This window comes from Antechinus flavipes, chromosome 4 (assembly GCF_016432865.1).
Source record: "Antechinus flavipes isolate AdamAnt ecotype Samford, QLD, Australia chromosome 4, AdamAnt_v2, whole genome shotgun sequence".
In the NCBI taxonomy this organism is placed as follows: domain Eukaryota; kingdom Metazoa; phylum Chordata; class Mammalia; order Dasyuromorphia; family Dasyuridae; genus Antechinus; species Antechinus flavipes.
The window spans coordinates 425,408,534-425,427,497 of NC_067401.1; the positions used below are offsets into that span (position 1 = coordinate 425,408,534).

Below are 18,964 nucleotides of genomic sequence, written 5' to 3' on the forward strand. Positions count from 1 at the left end.
ATAGAAGGAATGGTTCCTAATGTTCTCTTTCTGGAATGCTACCCCCAATTACCTAATCTCTCTGTGCCAATGTTTGACCCAATGCTCAGTGCCTCCATGTATAAATGTCCTGATTCTTATCATGTCTTATCAGTATGTTGGTTCCCTCTGCTCTTATGTTTCTTTGACCGGTGCTTTCTGTTTAATCCTCAGGATTCTGTCAACTTTATGCCATCTTGGATCACTAGTACTCTCAGGGATACCTTCCTTCATGTTGCTTGTAGACTTTGTTCTAGTCTGTTACTTGGAACTTCACTTCTTAATTGGAATTCTACTCTTCTCTTACTACTCCCTTTCACCAAGACTGATAGTCTTGATTTTGATTTATGCTTCTCCACCTGGATAAACCGTACTACCTAATATTCCTAAATATCAAACTATCCTCTTCAGGTGCTCAATTTTCAGACTTCTTCTGGTTTAGAATCAGAATCAAAGAAAACTGAAGAACTAGAAGGGACTTTGGACATCACTTATACTAACATTCATTTTCATATGAAGATACTGAGGATCAAATGAAAGTAATGATATACATGAGATCACAGAGAGTATATAAGCAGAGCCAGAGATACTGATTACTATTATACTGCATGCTTTACCAAATAGAAAATTCTAGTCCTGCCCTCACTTTTTTTGCTATTAAGTCGTAGTATTGAGATTTATTCATTTTTGCCTGGAAAAAGTGTCCAATTAAATTCACCTGGTTCTAATTTTTCCATCCCTTTTCATTACCATCACAATGAACATTCTAGGTTTGTATTCTATTGCCAATAAGTAGGTCAACTAGCATTTATTTTTTTTCCAGTAAAATCTATTTTATTTTTTATATACAAAACAAGTAAAAAACAAAATGGAAAAAGAAAGACAGAAAAAGAAAAAATTACTATGTGCCCAGCAGAACATCAGGGAGGATTCAAAATATGAAACAATAAACTTCCATTTCAAGAAAGCATATATAATAATAGAAGATATTATATTTATGACTGAACATCTTTGCTTCCTTGTTGGTTATGCTTTTGTTCTGGAGTGTGCACTTTTTACTTTATTTTTTTTTCTCCTTTCATCCTCCATTCTTCCCTAAGCAGGCTAAAGTTAAGCATATATATATATGTATGTATATAAAGAGAGAAAATATGTATTTATGTATATATACACATATACAGATATATATCTACACATACATAGACATGCATCTAAAATAGTATTAATATTGCTGAGATATAATGTATATTTTTCTCTTGATTGAATCTTTAAGTTTGACTTTGAGATCAATGATTACTAATCTACTTTTTTTCCCCGATAAGTTCTGCTCCTGATCCTTGTTATTGTGTTTGTGTGCATCTCTTATCCTATGCTACTCCTTACCTTCCTTTTTATCCTTTTCTCATTATTCTACTCACCTTGTCCCACTGCCATCAATCTACATACCTTTTAAAAAAGCAACATTTACAAGCTCTGGGTGAATATTTTCTTAATAAAAGAAACTTTCTCACTTGTCTACTGGAAACATATAGTCCAAAAGTTGAAAGACGACTTTCTGAGGGAAAGAGCGAGTCAACAAGGCAACTATTCGTAGTAAGGCACGCTTTAGAATGTGTGGTGACTCGATATTTAATTTCTTATGAATATAATCCACAATCTTAGCTGCCTAGAAGAGAAACAGTATGTTAAAAACAGTCTTCTCTGATGTTTTTCCTATTGTTTTTAATATGAATGATCTGGCACTAAGCTCTTTGAGGTTCTAGGAAAATTGCACAGAATTCACCCTTATAATGATAGAAATCAAGAACTGGAGTAAGAATCTCTTTATTCCTAAATAGAACGAATAATAAACTTAGAGTAAAGGTAACACCAAAGCATTTTATGCTTAGACACACACACACACACACACACATACATGTTGAAGAAAGAAATAAACCTACAAGTCCTTGAATGACAAAATCAGATTCATCTCTTATAAAATTCCTTGAAAATAAGTCAGTTCAGGTGCAACCTCCTAGAAGAGGCTTTTCCTAACAACTTCATTTTAGTGCTCTCTCCAATGCTTAGCATAGTGCCTGGAACACAGTAAACATTTAATAAATGCTTGTTGATTTGACTGGAGGACTCAAATTAAATGTCACTGTTCTTTCCCTTAAGTAGAATCAAGCTCTTTCATTTTGCCTTTCTGTCCATAGAACTTAGAACAGTGCCTTGCACACAGTAAGTACTCAATAAATGCCTAATCTTTTTATTATCATTTCTTTCATGATCAATGAAGCCAGTTAAAATAACTTGAACAACTCCATCCCCATGTCATTCAATATGTTATCTCAATGATACTGACGTTGCTATTTATAATGTGTTTTTCTCTTTGATTTTCACAAAAATCTTCATCAATTTGGTACTGCAAGAAGTTATAACCCTTTCCTCTCACTCTCTTCTTCATTAGTGATTTGCAGTTTGCTCTTCATTCTATTGAAATCACTCTCTACGATTATCAGTGTTCACCTAAAGGTCACAAGTAATGGCTTTTTAAAAATCTTCATCCTTCTTAACTTCTCAGCAAGTTTTGACACTATGCATTATCCTTTTCTCATTGATTCCAACTTCTCTTTATTTTGTAACATTACCTTCTCCTAGTTCTCCCATCTGTATGATTGCTCCTTAATCACCTTAGTTATTAGATCTTTAGCCAGGAGCCACACATCAACAGCATGTTACCCCCAAGGCTCTGTCCTCTTCTCTTTACATACTATTTATTTTGGTTAGTTCACCAGCTCCCATAGCATCTCTATAGGTCTTCCCTACCCAGTCTTCTCTCCATTTCGTCTGTCAACTCTTTGTCCAGCCTGAAACACTACTCTGACCTTCAGTCTCATATCTACAACTGATTAATAAACATCTCAAACTAGATGTTTGTTCAACGTGTCCAAAACTAAACTCATTATCTTTCTCAAAAAAACTCTCTCTTTTTTCCAATCTCCTTATTTCTGTTGAGAGTATCACCATCCTTCTAGATACTTAGGTACCTTAGATATCTTTCACTCCTCAATTTTCTTTCCTCCTCTATCTCTAATCTGTTACCCAATCCTACTGAATTATTCTATACTTGCAACATTTCTCATAGGTACTTCTTTCTTTTTTATGACATTGCCACTCTCTTGGGGTTGGCCCTCAGCACCCATATCTGAACTATGGTAATAATCTTTTGGCTTTTTTCACTCCCCCATCTCTTCTTCCTCCAGTCTATCTCCATTCAGCTATGAAAGTTAACTTCCTACCTAAAATTTAGTTCTGACTCATTCATCTCCCCTCTCCTATCAAATAAACTCCAGTGGTGCCCTAATACCTCTAAGATAAAATATAAAATCCTTTGGCCTTTAAAACACAATTTTCACTTTTCTACGTTTCTTATACCTTATTCCCCCTTCATGTACTCCATGATCCAGTGACACTGGACTTTACTGTTTCTTATACCAGACACACCTCCTGACCCCATACATATTCACTTGCTTTCCTTCATGAATACAAACTTTCTCTCTTTTATCTCTTGGCTTTCTACAAAAAGTTAAATGAAGAAGATCTGGTAGCAAGAACCAACTCCATCATTAATCATGTGACTTTAAGCATGTGCCTTAACATTATCTCTCAAATTTGGTTTCCTTATCTATAAAATGGAAATAGTATTTAGACAAAGTCTAATTAATATGAGGCAAACATGAAAGCTCTAGTATTTGAATTCCTTATGTAACTGGGTTATTGTGAGGAAAGCATTCCACAAACTGTGGAGTGATCAAGAAATATGTGCTAATAAGTATGCTATTATAATAGATTTAATTACATCAGCTTGTCCATGTAGGGTAGGATATGGTGAATTCTTTCATAAAATGGAAACTTATAAATCAATTCTAATCTTTACTCTTTCAGTAACAGTACAAGTTTTTCATGTTTACGTAGATACTTGGAGGATCATGGATTTATTTAAGAAAAAAAGAACATTAAATATTATGGATATCAGTGTTCTTCAGTTATAGGTAAGGAATCTGACGGTCAGAGGGGTAAAGAGATCTCACAGGTAGTATAGAGACAGAAATAGAATTCACACCCAGGTCATCTGATTGCATCCCACACTGCCTCTTTTATGTAATGTTCAATAAAGAGAACCTTAAAAACTTATTTTTCTGAGTATAAGTCAATGAAGGCAGCATGGATAGTTGCACAATCCTAAATCAAGAAGATCTGAGTTTGCATCCTATCACAAATACCTACTAGTTGTGTGACCCTGGATAAATCACACAATTTCTTTGGGTATGAGTTCCCTCATACATGGGAGAAATGGGGAAATGGACCTTTGAGCATCCTTTCCAATTCTAAATCTATCATCTTGTGAATTATAACAAGGGGCAAGGACAGAAAAGAGGAGGATGTATATTATGGTAGACTTCCCTCTCCCTCCCTTCCCCCACAAAAAAGATCCAGGTGAATGTGTTCTTTGTTATCATTAAGCAAGGCTCTTACCCTGGTCACTTTGGACCCATAGTCCTCTAGAACCAATTTCAACAAGGTTGCTGCTTGATTTGCAGTTTTTGATGGAGGGTGGCAAAGTTTCTTCAGAAGACCAAAGACAAAGTCATTCAGCAGGTGTGGTGGCAAGTATTCACCTACATACTGAAACCAAACAGGAAACAGCCAATCAGCCAGCTTTAGCAGAAAGCTGATTCTTTCTTTAGAGCAAAATAAAGACAGAGAGAATATATGTTTGGGATGATGAATTGAGTAGAGAACCAGAATACTATGAAGAAAAAAAGGGACTATGTCTTATTTGCTTTTCTGCAGCATGGTTGTGTGAATTCAGACTGGATATGGTGATGGTGGATGGAAATGTAAAAGCTAGAGTAGGATCAGGGATGCATTGAAAGGGACTTAGGGTGGAGATGAGGGGACTCTGCTCCTTCCTGGCACAGTGACATTTGTCAGAAAAGAATACAGCACAGATGTGGTAGGGTCTGAAATATGGAAGATGAAATTCAGAGAAATTGAGCTATGTAGCAAAGGTGAGTAAAAAATACAAAACAAAAAATAATCCACTATTTGAGAAACCTGTTCTCATCATAATCTTACAAGCTCAAGTTTTCCCTTTTAATAAAAGCAGCTCTCTGTGTGGTAAATAGAGTACTCAGTTGGAATACTATTCTTCCATTGTATGGTCTAAGATTGCATTTACTTTTTTGGTCACAACATACATACCCCCAAACTAAAGACTTATCCTTGAGCTTTCTGTTCACCAAAATTCTGGAGTATTTTTTCACATAAAGTACTTTGTTTTCAAGTGAAAAAATAGGTGGGAAAGTAACATAGAAATGGTCCCAGGATAAGTCACTTTTCAACTATTATGAGGAATCTTAGCAGCAGTAATAGTAGTATCACCAACATCCTCCTCCTCCTCTACTATTTCCTCCTCTGATTATTATACCATTTTTTTTCATGTCTTGCTCATTGGGGTTCAGGAAGAAATTGTTCTGGGACAATTCTGTCTTAAAATGTTTCTTTTATATTTATTATTACATATACTGTTACACAAGTAAAAAAAAATAACTGCTTTTTGAAGCTGAATAAAAGAATGTGGAGCTGAGTTTATCTTCTTCAAACTCACTGAAAACATCCTTTTGTTAAATCCTAGTAGAGATAGTACTAGGGGGATGACATGTGCCTCATATTGTTCTATATAATTTTGATTTCTTCTACCATGTCTATATGTTTTGAAATTTCATTCTAAAATAGATTGAAGATTATTTAATGCCTATAAAGACATTATTTTTAGATTTTCATGGATAATTATGTTGCAAGAAACAGTCCAATCTGTTGATTGAATGTTCTAGGTCCAATATAGCTTCTTGGTGGAATTCTCCAAGATATTTTGAAATATATGTTGTAGTATGGAGATTTAATGCCTGCCAACCTATAAAAGAGCTTCTGATGTAGAATTATGGATATCATTCTGGATAAGTATGTGGTAGTTATTTAATTTTTTAGACTATAGTGATATGTTACACAATTTTTATGTATCCTGCTATCAGCTACATTGCTCACTAAATCTAGGATCATTTAGGATAAACATTCTTTAGCTTTTCATGATGATGACTTAGTCTTGAATTGAATTCATAAACATCATCATTTACATAAAAAATCCCCTATTTGTTCAACCACTATTTATTCATTTTTTTTTTCAACATGGTTGTAGTCCCATGATTGTTATGCACAGAGGACCTTTTAATTCTTCTCTTCAATCTTCTCTGGTTCATCAATCATTTTCTCAACATTTTCAAAGATTTTAATACTTTACTCTTTACTGTCTCTCTCTCTTTTCTTTATCTTCTGCCGTCTACACATAACACACACACACACATACACAAATATAGTTAAGTGAATGTGTTATACACATTTCAGATTTTCAAAGGATTCATGCATGTATTTGGAGGACCTTCCAGGTTGTTTTTATCTCTGAAAACATCCTGCTCATTCTTTCCAACAGATCAATAATATTCCATCATAAACACACACCATAATTTAGTAAGCCATTCTCTAGTTTATAGGAATCCCCTCAATTTCCATTTTTTTTTTGCCCCAGAAAAAAGAAGAAATTGCTATGAATATTTTTAATACATCTAGGTATTTTCCTTCTTTTGAATATCTTTTGGTATTCATGACAAGTAGTGTGTTGTTAGATCAAAAGATATGCAAGAATTTATAGTCTTTTGGGCACAGATCATATCTTTTGATCATTTATCAATTGGGGCATGGCTCTTATTTTTTTCAAAATTTAAATAGAATGTGTGCTTTGGGACTGCACACCGGACTCCCACCTTGTTGTCACAGATACTCTCTGCTGACCTTCTGAGTCCTCCCTGATGTCCCCAGGGCCTAGAGATCCAAAAGTTTCCAACAGTGCTGCTGATTTGGAGGTCCGGTCTTGCTGGCATTGGTGTCCTGACCAGGACTGGATCCGGCGACTGGGGCTGAGCTAGTGCAGCTTGCACACTGGGATTGAGCGCTGCTCTCCCATCCTTTTGCCATATGTCCTCTCTGGTGTCTCAGGGCTGAGATATCTGAGGGCCACCAATACCACTGCTGATTTAGAAGTTGGGCTGGGGCCAGGGTTGGAGACTCCCTCCTTACTATCACAGACCTTCTAAGTTGCCTTTACCTGAAAATTGTTCTACTCCATCTTTGTGGGTGTTCTGATACTCTTAAATTTTTTTATAGTCATTATTTAAAGGAGTTTGGAATTGTTTGGTAGATAGATTGGGCGAGTTCTTGCCTTTACTCTGCCATCTTCTCCATTTTAATTTCTAACAAATTAATATTAATAGATGTGGCCCACATACATAAAAACTCTTTGGGATTTTCAATAACTTTTAAGAGTTTAAAGAAGACCTCAATAAATAAAGAGATCTTGAGATCAAATTATTTGAGAACTATTCCCTATACAGAGATCGCAAATGTGTCCTAGAAACAGAATATAAAAATGATTATAATTTCATCTATCTAGAAACCTCCTAGAGCAGTTGCCAAAAGTCCAAAGTTATGGATGACATATGTCACCATATTTCTTTTTTTTTTAAATGTGGACAAAATTTACCCTTCCTCAAGGCTATGCTGTTTTTCTTGTTCTTCATGAACTTAAAGAAAATATTGGAAACTGTCTAGCCCTTCAAATAGATAGGCAGGTCTTTGCATCATGTTATTTTCCTCATTACCCTATGAGCACCTTAATAACAAGAATTGTCTTTTGCCTTCTTTTATATGCCTAATATTTAGTACAAGTGCCTGGCACCTCATAGAAGCTTAAAAAATGATAGTGGGGGGGGGCAGTGAAAGAGGAAGAGAGTAAAGAGTGATATCATCAGATAAATAGTTTGTTTTCCTTTGTTTTTACTGAATATGATTATAAATACTGAAATGCTATTTAACTATACTGGGGGAGATTTCTAAATAGGTTTTTAAACATTTAACAGATTATTTTGCAAGAATTTTCAGTATCCCTGCTAGTCCCTACACAAATAAGGCAGCACAAGGAGATAGGCAGATGGGTAAATGGCAATGTATTGATCAAGAAAAGGTATGATACTCACCACATATATAATGTGATGGACATGTATATCTCATAATTCTACAGATAACATATATATGTTTATTATATATGTTGTCTATATATCTATAGATGTCATATGTGTGTATATATATCTGTATACATACATATATGTATACCCATAATTATCTATTTCTTTATCCATATCTATTCATCTATCTAGTCTCTCTTAAGCTACATGACCCAGAGTTTGGATAAGATGTCATATGACATGTAGACAGGAAATTCAGCAAAAGAAAAAGAATTATTACAAAAGGAAAAAAAAATGTTCTTCAGCAAAGGCATTTGCACTGGACCAAAGGATTCAATATTTTCTTTGTCAAGTAATCCTCATTTGTTAAGCCCTGGCTACATGCTTTATTAGATAGGATACAGGAAAAGGAATGAGTTCCTGACTCTATTTAAAAGTCTTGTAAGTTTTATTTTATAACTATCAAGAAATTGGGGGAAGAAAAGTTCTGAAGGAGACATTCAGTGCATTTATATAATAACAGCAAATATAATGAATGCCATTTATATTCTCCCTCTTTTCCACAAATATATAAGTGGGATTCTACTCCTGGCTTATTTGTCAGAGATCATATGGGGTACATTTTATAAAGCTTTTATTCTATATGTTTCATAGTTAAACTTGGAAAACAGGATCTCTGTACCCTCCCAAGATATCTTGGAGTTTATAGGCTAGATTTCTTTCTTGCAGACCATGTTTTAAACCAAAATCACTCTAATTCTCAAAGATTGGCCAACAAATAGATCCCAGGCCAAGCTCTAAGTGGTCATTGAGTCTTGATTGATTCAGAGTGAATGCAAATAGCAATAAAGATCTGAGGATCTTTACCTCCCAGATTTATTTAATTAGATTTTTTTGAGCCCATTCTTTCCCTCAATTGCTATTTCACCTTACCACTAAATGGATGTGATCTCAGTCAGATTGAGACCTGTAGAAGATCTTAGTTTTAAAAGGCCAAGATCTCCCATTGCATCCAGAACCATCTTTGGTCATCTTGATTACTATCTGGGTCACTGGCTCCAGATGGCCCTGGAGGTGAAAATGTTGCATTACCCTCCCTCACTAAAATCCAATTCACTTGCATGTCACAGCATCACCATGGCTGATGTCATGGTCCTTTTCGAGAATGAAAGACAAAAAACAACTGCTACTGGCAGAAATTAACCATAATCTGGGGCTGGGGTAAAGGAAGAGGGTCTGAGAATAAGCATTTCCTCTTTTTTAGAAAGAAAGGCAAGTAGACAAAGAGAGGGAAATGAAGGGGGGATACTGGAGAGAAAAGGATTTATCCCAAGAACCCAGGATATGGAGACAGGGCAATCCATGAGGTTCTTTGACTTTATCTCTTTCAGAAATGAAGAGAAAACAAATGGCTAACACAGGAACATCCATGGACTACATTTGTATCCTTAGTTTCTGACATAGTACCCAGATTACAATCTTTGTTTCCTATAGTTTTCTTGTTTTGAATTTTTGTTTCAAATATGAAAACCAGAAGATATTCTCTAGTCTGTTGCTGTTGAAAGAAAGAAAAAGAAAGAAAGAAGAGAACCAATGACATCAGAGGGTGATGTCTTGAATTGCTGATGAACTGGATTTGAGTGAGGTAGAATTACACAAAGTCATCAGCTTAATTCTCTTTTCCAGAACCTGACACAATGACTGGTGATGCCTGGGATGCAATGGACAACCTTGGTGTTTTTGATAACTGACCGAGCTCTAAGTGCTGCTTTAGCTACCTTCATGGCTATTGGATCAAATTGATCTCATCTTCCTGTTCTGGTGGAGGAAATCTAATATGCTGGGATTAGACATGGAGTATTCAGAGATGACTAGAACCTCTGGTGTGAGAGGTTGTGGAGCTCTTTTTTTTTTTTCAGGACTGCTTTCCATTTTTGTTGTCTGGCTTTTACTTAGCTCTCACCTGAGTCTCAGAATTTTATAGTAGAGGAAACTGCTCTTAGAAATGATCTGACTTCCAGTGGTCATAAAGATAGCAAATGTTAAGGCTGAGAAACTATCAGGTTTTGTTATTCCAAATATAATACTTTCTTTACTATGTAATATTAAACATTGCAAAGCTTTGAGTTGAACTCAATTTCTCTTTTCCTCAAGTTATCTCCTATAGAGTGAGGGGCTAATTTTTCGAGTCTGGACTCAGATTCTGCCTCTGAAATACAGTAGATATATAACTAGAGATAATTTGTGCAATTACTCTTTGTTTCCAAGAAGTTCTCCAATTTAGGGATGAATTGCCTATTGGCATTGGTTAAGGTTCTTTCTCCATACCTACTCAAATAAGTGTGATACAAATATTCAAATAAGAATGACTTGAACAATATTGTGCCATTATATATGAATCAATGCATAGTCTACAGAAAATAAGTCATCAAAGGTTGAGTTACCTTAGCAATAACAGCATTGTTTCTTTGAAAGGTACTAGGCATGAAGTCATTTTCAAAAAGGACAGAATTTGGGCAATTTCCTGACCTTTCCAACTCCATCATTAGAAGTCCACACAATTCCTCTGTATATTAAAAAAGGAGCATATGTCATTATTTTCATTTTGAGGGTAAGAACTGTAATACTTAAGTCTTCTCCCTGAATGATCCAGCAACTTGCATTACTTTTCTAAATGATTCTGACTCCACTGAAAGATTAGGCTGTATAAATTGGCACTGGTTCATAGAAATAGCTTTGGAAGAAAGTAGCTTAAATCTAAAAGAAGCCAGGCTTATCTATAGGGCAATTATGAGATTATGTGATTGATCTCACTTGTCAAAGGCTTTTGGATGTGCTGTTTCTATGACTCTTGGTGACCATCACCACTACTTGAGAAAATTAATGGTAGGCCAGTAATTTGGGAAACAAAGAAAGGTAGCAGTCAATAAGAGTTAGAATGAATCCTTTAAATATATTAATGGGAGAACTGCTTTAGTCATCGATTTAGAGCTGACAGGGACCTTAAATGTGATCTGGCCTAATTCTTTTATTTTTTATAAATGAGGAAACTGAGCCCAAGATATTATCAGAGCTGACATTTTAAACCACATCCTTTGACTCAAAATCTAATGCTCTTTCCACCAAGGCTCTTCATTGAGTTAATGGATAATAAATGCAAAGATAAGGCTGCCATAGTGCATATAGTACCTGAATTGCCATCAGGTAAACTTCTCTTCTTGAATTAAAATCTGACCTCATATACTGACTAGTTATGTTACCCTGAGCTAGTCACTTAATCCTGTTTGCTTCAGTTTCTTCATCTTAAAATGAGCTGGAGAATCCAGCATCTTTATCAAGAAAATCCCCAACTGGAGCCACAAAGAGTAGGAAATGACTGAACTACAAATGTACTTCTCCTACCAAATAGTAAAATGCTTATTCCTTTGTATCAAATTGAAAAATGTGGGGAGGGAGGATTCTGGGAAGATGACAGAGTAGTTAGAAAATTTCAAACTTTCTAGATTTCTTCCACAAACAGAACAAATTTGGGCCTCAGGGTGAACATAGACTAGTGAAAAATAAGATTGGGGGCAGAACAGAAGTCCTCCTAGAGCAACCTAATAAGACTCCAGGATTGGGGTTTAACCAGTGTGAAGTGTAATCTCCAGGCTACATGAAAAACACATAGAAATATTATTGTCAAATTTTGAAACCCTCAGATAAAAGAGAAAATTTTGCAAGAAACTACAAAACAAACAAACAAAAAACAAAACAAAACCCAACAATCCAGTAACACATGTTCTGGAGGTATCCTTAAAATTATACAGGGTTTATCGGCAGTTACAATAAAAGACTGTAGGTGGTGGAATAATATATGTCGACAATCAAAATAAATAGGCCTAGCTAGGGGAGGAGGTGGAGGGAGGGAGGGGAAAAATCGGAACAGAAGTGAGTGCAAGGAATAATGTTGTAAAAAATTACCCTGGCATGGGTTCTGTCAATAAAAAGTTATTAAAAAAAAAACTAGTCCTGTACCAAAACTTCATATTCAGCAAAAGTAACTATAACACTGAAATGAAAAAATAAAGAACTTTCAGCAAAATTGCAGATTTTCAGGACTTTGTCTCAACCATACCCAAACTTAATAGACAATTTAACATATAAAAGTCAACATCAAGCATTAATTTCAAGGGACTCAACACAGACAAATTATTTATGATTTTTTGGCATGGAAATATATACCATATGTTTAAGATTGACATTAGCAATTGAGTAACTCAAAAGAGATATTGGAGAAGAGTTGAGTATGTTCTGGCTCTAAAAAAACAAAACTGTCTAAGAAAAGATTAAAATAGCAATTATCTCATACATTTGGGGTGCAGAGGATAATTAGATAGGAAAAGAGGGCTGGTAGTTCTGAAAATCTATTCACATTGGGATTGGGTTAAATAGACTATATCTATATATATACACGCCATAAAAAGTATAGCACCCTCCAAAATCTATGAAGAAATAAGAGGGGTTAGATAAGATGGGATATAGAAGGATGAGTGGATTTATAGCAGTGAGACAAGGTGTATAGATTAATTGGCAAGGAATAAAGGATTAAGTGGGGTATAGAAGGGTGTTGAGATTAATGGGAATGGGATGAGATATGTAAATTAGTGGAAATTGAATAAAGAGGGAATGAAAAGTTAGGAGGAGAAGATAAGAGAGGGATCTATGGGTAGAGGGGAATTAAGTAATAGAAAGCAAGTTAAAGAGTAGAATTAAAGTAGAAGCATTATCAGGGTTTAGGAAATAAGAGATATACACAAATACTATAACAAGAATCAAGAGTAGAATTTGTTAGGAAAAACAAAGTAGGTCTAATTGATCTCAAGAAAAAGTCAAAGATTCAATCAAGAAAGAAATATATATTATATGCCAACCATATTAATATTTTAGATCCATATTTGCATATGTATAGATGAATATGTGTATTTTTAATAAATATATATTTTTTATTTGTGTGTATCTGTGCTTAACTGTACTCTGCTTGGGAAAAGTGGGAGGGATAAAAGAAGAAAAAAAAAGTTAAAAATTCACATCAAAAAACAAAGGAAAAATCTATAAGAAAAGAAAAAGATGGATAATCATGAATATAATCTCTTCTATTTTTATATATGTTTTCTTAACATGGAAATTTATTATTATATATTTTGAATTCTCCCTCATGTTCTGCTGGGCAATGACAATGTTGTTTTGTTTTGTTTTTCTTTTTCTATTTTGTTCTTTTTTCTTGTTTGTATTTAATTATTTTAAAAAACAAAAAAGAAAAATATGGGGAAAATCTGGCATTCTTTGTGGAGCTTTGCATTCTTTCAACTTCTAGTAAACTTTAGCATTTTAGGCAAAGACACGTTCCAGTGACTATGGTGAAGTGAAGCATTAGCTACAGAGAAAGAGTGGCAAAAATGAATGGGGCTTCTATCTTTATATCTTTTCTTTAATATATCCATCCATATACACGTGTGTATATATGCCTATATATGTGCATATGTGTCTATGTGTACAATCTATCCATCTATCAATCTCTTGCTCTAAACCTGTTATTTCTAAATGCATTCCATCTTTCTCCCCTTTATCACTTTTCATAGGTACAAGGGCATGAAAATGTGAGAGCAACCGGGGAAAAGAAAATACATTCACAATTGATCTTTAAGAACATGAAATGAAGCCTGGGACCCCAGAAGACACCTAATAATACCTGGATTGGGAAATGTAAAAAGTGTTCCCTTATCTAGTCTCACAGCTCCTCCAAAGTTACTTAAATACAGGGTTTCATAGACTGAAGATGCAATTGGAATATGATCATCTTCAAGACTTTAGAAAAAAAGGAAAACCAAGGTCCAGAGTTCAGGTCTTGTGAATGACTAAAACAATGAATTAAAAGTATGAGTCTTAGGTCAAGGAAGACTATCAGAGAAACCCAGACATAGAAATTACACTAGTCTACTAGTGAGTAGACTCCCCCATACCAGAAGTCTTTGATAATGACTGAGACACCCTTACCATTCTGGTATTTTACAATGCTGAGAAGGTAATATATTGCCAAAGAAGCCTGAATAACAATTTGGATCTCTTGAGAATTGCATAAGATGGCCAGTTCTGCTGCCAACTGACCCATACATGGAGCATCAATACTTGTCTAAGAAAAAAAGAAAGGACAGAGACACAAAGAGATTTTAATTATTTTAATTAAATTAATTATTTTAATATGATCTCTATAACATGGGGTAGCTCAAAGGGCACAGACATCAACATTCGATGATGTCCATAATGATTTAATTTAATTATGAAGTATTAATTTGATTATGGTTAATGATTACTAGAATTCTATCAGAAATATGACAAACTATTTCTGTACTGGGGGCAGGTGGCAATATCAGGTGATAAGGTTCATCTGGATTATTGATGGTAAGGGGCAGAAAATACTCTGGGATATAATGAATTTTCAAATCTGCTAAAAAAGGAAGAGGCTCCAGAATGAGTCTGTTTTAATCAGAGCATTAGGATTAAGCAGAAGAGGAAGCATATTCAGCAGCTGCTTCTGCCAGTATTATGGATTGAAGGGATCCAGAGAAGTAAATGTCCCTGGGAAGGTGATGTTGGTGAGATCTAAACTTTCTGCTATGGCACTAAGCCCCAGGCATCCTGCCTAGTTATAGGTTTGAGTTCAATACCATTAGGTCTAATTTATAGAAATAGTCTTAATGTTCTCATTTTCATGTATAGCAAACTTCAGATTACACCCGAGGTCCTTAGACAAATATCTCTATAACCTCTTGGAATAATCTGACTCCTGTACGCGATTAATACGACTCACTAGAAAATTCATGGTGTTACTCCACTTTACTCGTTTTCTATTCCAGCTCTGGAATAGATTAAATTAAAATCATTTCAGATTAGAGTAGAAAATCTTAATTAGAACAGAGAGTAAAAGGGAATAATGTCAGGACTTTTTCAAAAAGGATTTTTAGCTATAAATTGGCTAGAATGGCTTCTTAGTTTTCTACCAATGCTGTGAAAAATAGGAAGATCTCAGAGATTTATCTAGTTGTGGATAAAGCTCCAATTATATGCTACAAACATGGTCCTTTTAAAGAAGGTTAGAAAGAAGAACACATATATATATATAACTTCCCAACTTACAATCACTTGATATTCTGATTCTGTGCATATAAATAGTCAGTCAATACATTACCGGTACATGATTTTTTTTTTAGGATTGCCAAACAGGAATTGATTCCTTGGGCTACTTTCTTTTCTGAAGGTAAGGGCTCAAAATGAAATGATTTCAGGCTTCAGTTAGGTATCCCACTTCATCACATAAAGAATTGTCATAGAATCAATGATATCCATGATGATTACTATCTCAGAATAGCCAGTTCCACTTAAACATATACAATTTACAATATAAGAGGAAAACACTAAGAAAATGCTTTTGTGAGAATCTAATCCATCATGAATAAGAGTGATTCCCAGCACTGATTCTTTCACAAATCTCTTTAAGCAATGGCAAAAATGTGTCATAAACCCTCAGGATAATTCAATATCCTACTCATAATATTCTGCAATTATTTACTTGGTTAAGGCATCAAAAAATCATTTTTTAGTGCAAGCATTTGGACCAGCATTCAAATGGGAACCACTTTTCCAAAGAAAAATATCTTCTAAATTCCAAATAGTTCTCTTTATAAAGAGATTGTTTAACATTAACCATGGCTCAGAAAGCTAGAACAGACAAGGCCAATCATCATCTATTCTAGGAATAGCAGTTTATGTCCATAATAAGTTTTGTGGGAAGACACATACACTACTGAGGCATTTACTATTTATTCATGGAGGTGTCCAAACAAACTACCAATACCAGCAATATTCTTGAGAATGCCTTTATGTCCATTGAGAAAATAGGCAGGATAATTGGAGTAAAAGAGAGGGCAAACATTTCAGAAATATAACCTGCAGACTTAAATAGTGAAGAAATCCCTTTTGACTTACACATCCCTTAATTTTTCTGGATGAATACTTTAAGACTCTGCTTATGATGTTCATGACCCGTTCCTGCAAGTATTTGGTTTCTTTATTCATCCATATGATCATTTCCTGTTGGAAATGCAAGGCAAGTAAAAGAATGAACATTGGATAATGAATTGGAAGTTGCATAAACTCTGAATTCTATCCCCCCTGGATAAGTTGAGTAAATCCCTTCACTTTTGTGACTCTCTGTTTCTTTATCAGAAAAATAAGAAAGGCTAATTTAGGGTTCTAATGTTGATCATGACTCTAAACTTCAGAAACTATCTAATTCAAACTGCCACTCTCATGCCTTATGATTTTACAGCTGAAGAAACTAATATCCAAGGAAATTGAATGATAATAATAATAGATTATTTATAATATATATTATAAATAATAAAAATAATGACATAGTAATACATTGTGTTTAGTCTAACTTTTTATTTTTAAATTCTTTTCAAATTTAAATACATAAAGACAAAAAAGAAAATTTCCACATTCGTGGCATAATATAAAACGAGGATTCATTATAAAAACATGTATTTACATTTAAGTTTACTTTTTCAAAAAACTATTTAAGTCCTCCAAATAATTTTCAAAGCTACTCTGTTTTCTATGCTTTTTTCCTAAATTTTCTTTTTAATTTAATATTTTTCTCTCCACACCCACCCTGATTTAGAAATGGCTAACATTAGAGTATGTGTGTATATATATATATACACACACACATATATATGTATATATATATACATATATATACACACACATATATATGTATATATATATACACATATTTATGTGTATGTATATGTATATCTATAGTATGTATGTATGCATGTATATATATATATATATATATATGCACACACCATACTATACATCTAATTATCAGTTCTTTCTCTAACAGCAGATAGCATTTTTTTTCATAGGTTCATTGTAGTTGATTTGAATATTTAAAATATTCAAAATGACTTGTCACTTAAAATTGTTCTTAAAACAATACTGCTGTATACAATGTTCTTTTGATTCTGCTCATTTTGTTCTTCATGGTTTCATGCAAATATTTCCATGGTTTTCTAAAATCATAGAGCTCATCGTTTCTATTAGCCCAGTAGTATTCTATCATGATCATATATCACAATTGTTTAGCCATTCCCCAATTGAGTGGCATTCCTGTAACTTCCAATTCTTTGCCATTACAAATGGAGGTGCTATAAATTTTTTAGAACACAGATTCTCCTCCTTTCCCCCAATCATCTTAGGAAACAGATCTGATAGTGGTATTGCTGGTCCAAGGGTATAGAGACTTTTATAATTCTTTGGGCATGATTTCAACTTGCTCTCCAAAATGGTTGAATTAGTTCACAGTTCCAACAAAAGTGAATATGTCCTAATTTTTCCATAACCCCCTAATATTTGTTGCTTTCCCTTTCTATTATTTTAACCCATCTGAAAGTGTGAGATGATATAAAAAGTTGTTTTAATTTGCATTTCTCCATTAATGATTTGAAACATTTTTTCACATGCCTACAAATTACATCTTCATCCAAAAATTATCTGTCCATATCCTTTGGCCATTTATCAACTGAAGAATGAATTGTGTTCCTATAGATTTGACAAAGTTATTTATATTTTATTTGAGATATGAGAACTTTAACCAAGAAACTGTTTATAAACTTACCCCTCAAATTTTTCTTTCCTTCTGATCTTTGATATATTGGTTTTATTTGTACTAAAATTTTTAATGTAACCAAAAATTATCCATTGAATATCTCATAATGGTCACTGTTACTTGTTTATTCATAAATTGCCTATCTATAAATCTAATAGGTAATATATTCCATGTTCTTTTTAATTCTCCTATGATATCTTCCTTTATATCTAGGTCATATATCCATTTTTACCTTATCTTGTTTAGTGATGTAAGATATTAGTCTATGACCAATTTCTGCCAGACTGATTTCCAGCTTTTCCAACATATTTTGTCAAATAATTAACTTTTATCCCTAAATTTCAGACTTGCAAAACATAAGGTTATTAAAGTCACTTGCTGTGGTATATTGTTTGTCTACTCTGTTCACAGATGTACCTTTCTGTTTCTTAGCTAACACCAGATGGTTTTAATAATAACTACCTTATATATAGTTTAATATCTGGTTCTGCCAAACTTCATTCTTTTACATTTTTTCATTATTTCCTTTGATATTTTTGACATTTTATTCTTTCAAATGAATTCTATTTTTTTCTAACTCAGAAAAATAACTGCGATAATGGAAATCCTGATTTCACTTCTGATCTTATTAGGAAGGATTCTAGCTTATACCCATTACAAATAATGCTTGCTGTTTTTAGGTAAATGTTTTAGGTAAATGTTTCTTATCAATTTAAGAAAAAATCTATTTATACCAATACTTTTAAGTGTTTTAATACAAATGAATATTTTACTTAATTAAAAACTTTTTATACATCTGTTAATATATGTTTTTGTCACTTTTATTTTTGATATAATCATTTATGTTAATAGTTTTCTATAGGTTAAATCAATCTTGCCTTCCTAGTGTAAATTCTACTTGGTCACAATATAGAATCATCATAATATATTATTTCAGTCTTCTAGCTAGTATTTTATTCAGGATTTTTTGCATGTATATTCATTACTAAAATTGATCTATAGTTTTTTTTTTCTCAAGGGACTTACATTTAAATGATAATATGATAAAGTGCTCTTATAAGGGGATTACTTATAGGAATTTGAAGATACTGCAGACTAAATTATGGCATAT

The 18,964-nt window shown here is 33.6% G+C and overlaps 1 protein-coding gene across 1 annotated transcript in view; it reads right to left on the reverse strand.

The window, feature by feature from the left end:
- MROH9 (maestro heat like repeat family member 9) overlaps window positions 1-18,964 on the reverse strand; it is a 64,238-nt gene that overhangs the window by 43,458 nt on the left and 1,816 nt on the right. Inside the window, exons 3-7 of the mRNA XM_051998960.1 lie at window positions 16,164-16,268; window positions 14,175-14,310; window positions 10,583-10,704; window positions 4,537-4,686; window positions 1,530-1,684 (exon numbers count right to left, since the gene is read on the reverse strand). Coding sequence (XP_051854920.1) covers window positions 1,530-1,684; window positions 4,537-4,686; window positions 10,583-10,704; window positions 14,175-14,310; window positions 16,164-16,268 — 668 coding nt within the window. The remainder of the gene's footprint in view (window positions 1-1,529; window positions 1,685-4,536; window positions 4,687-10,582; window positions 10,705-14,174; window positions 14,311-16,163; window positions 16,269-18,964) is intronic.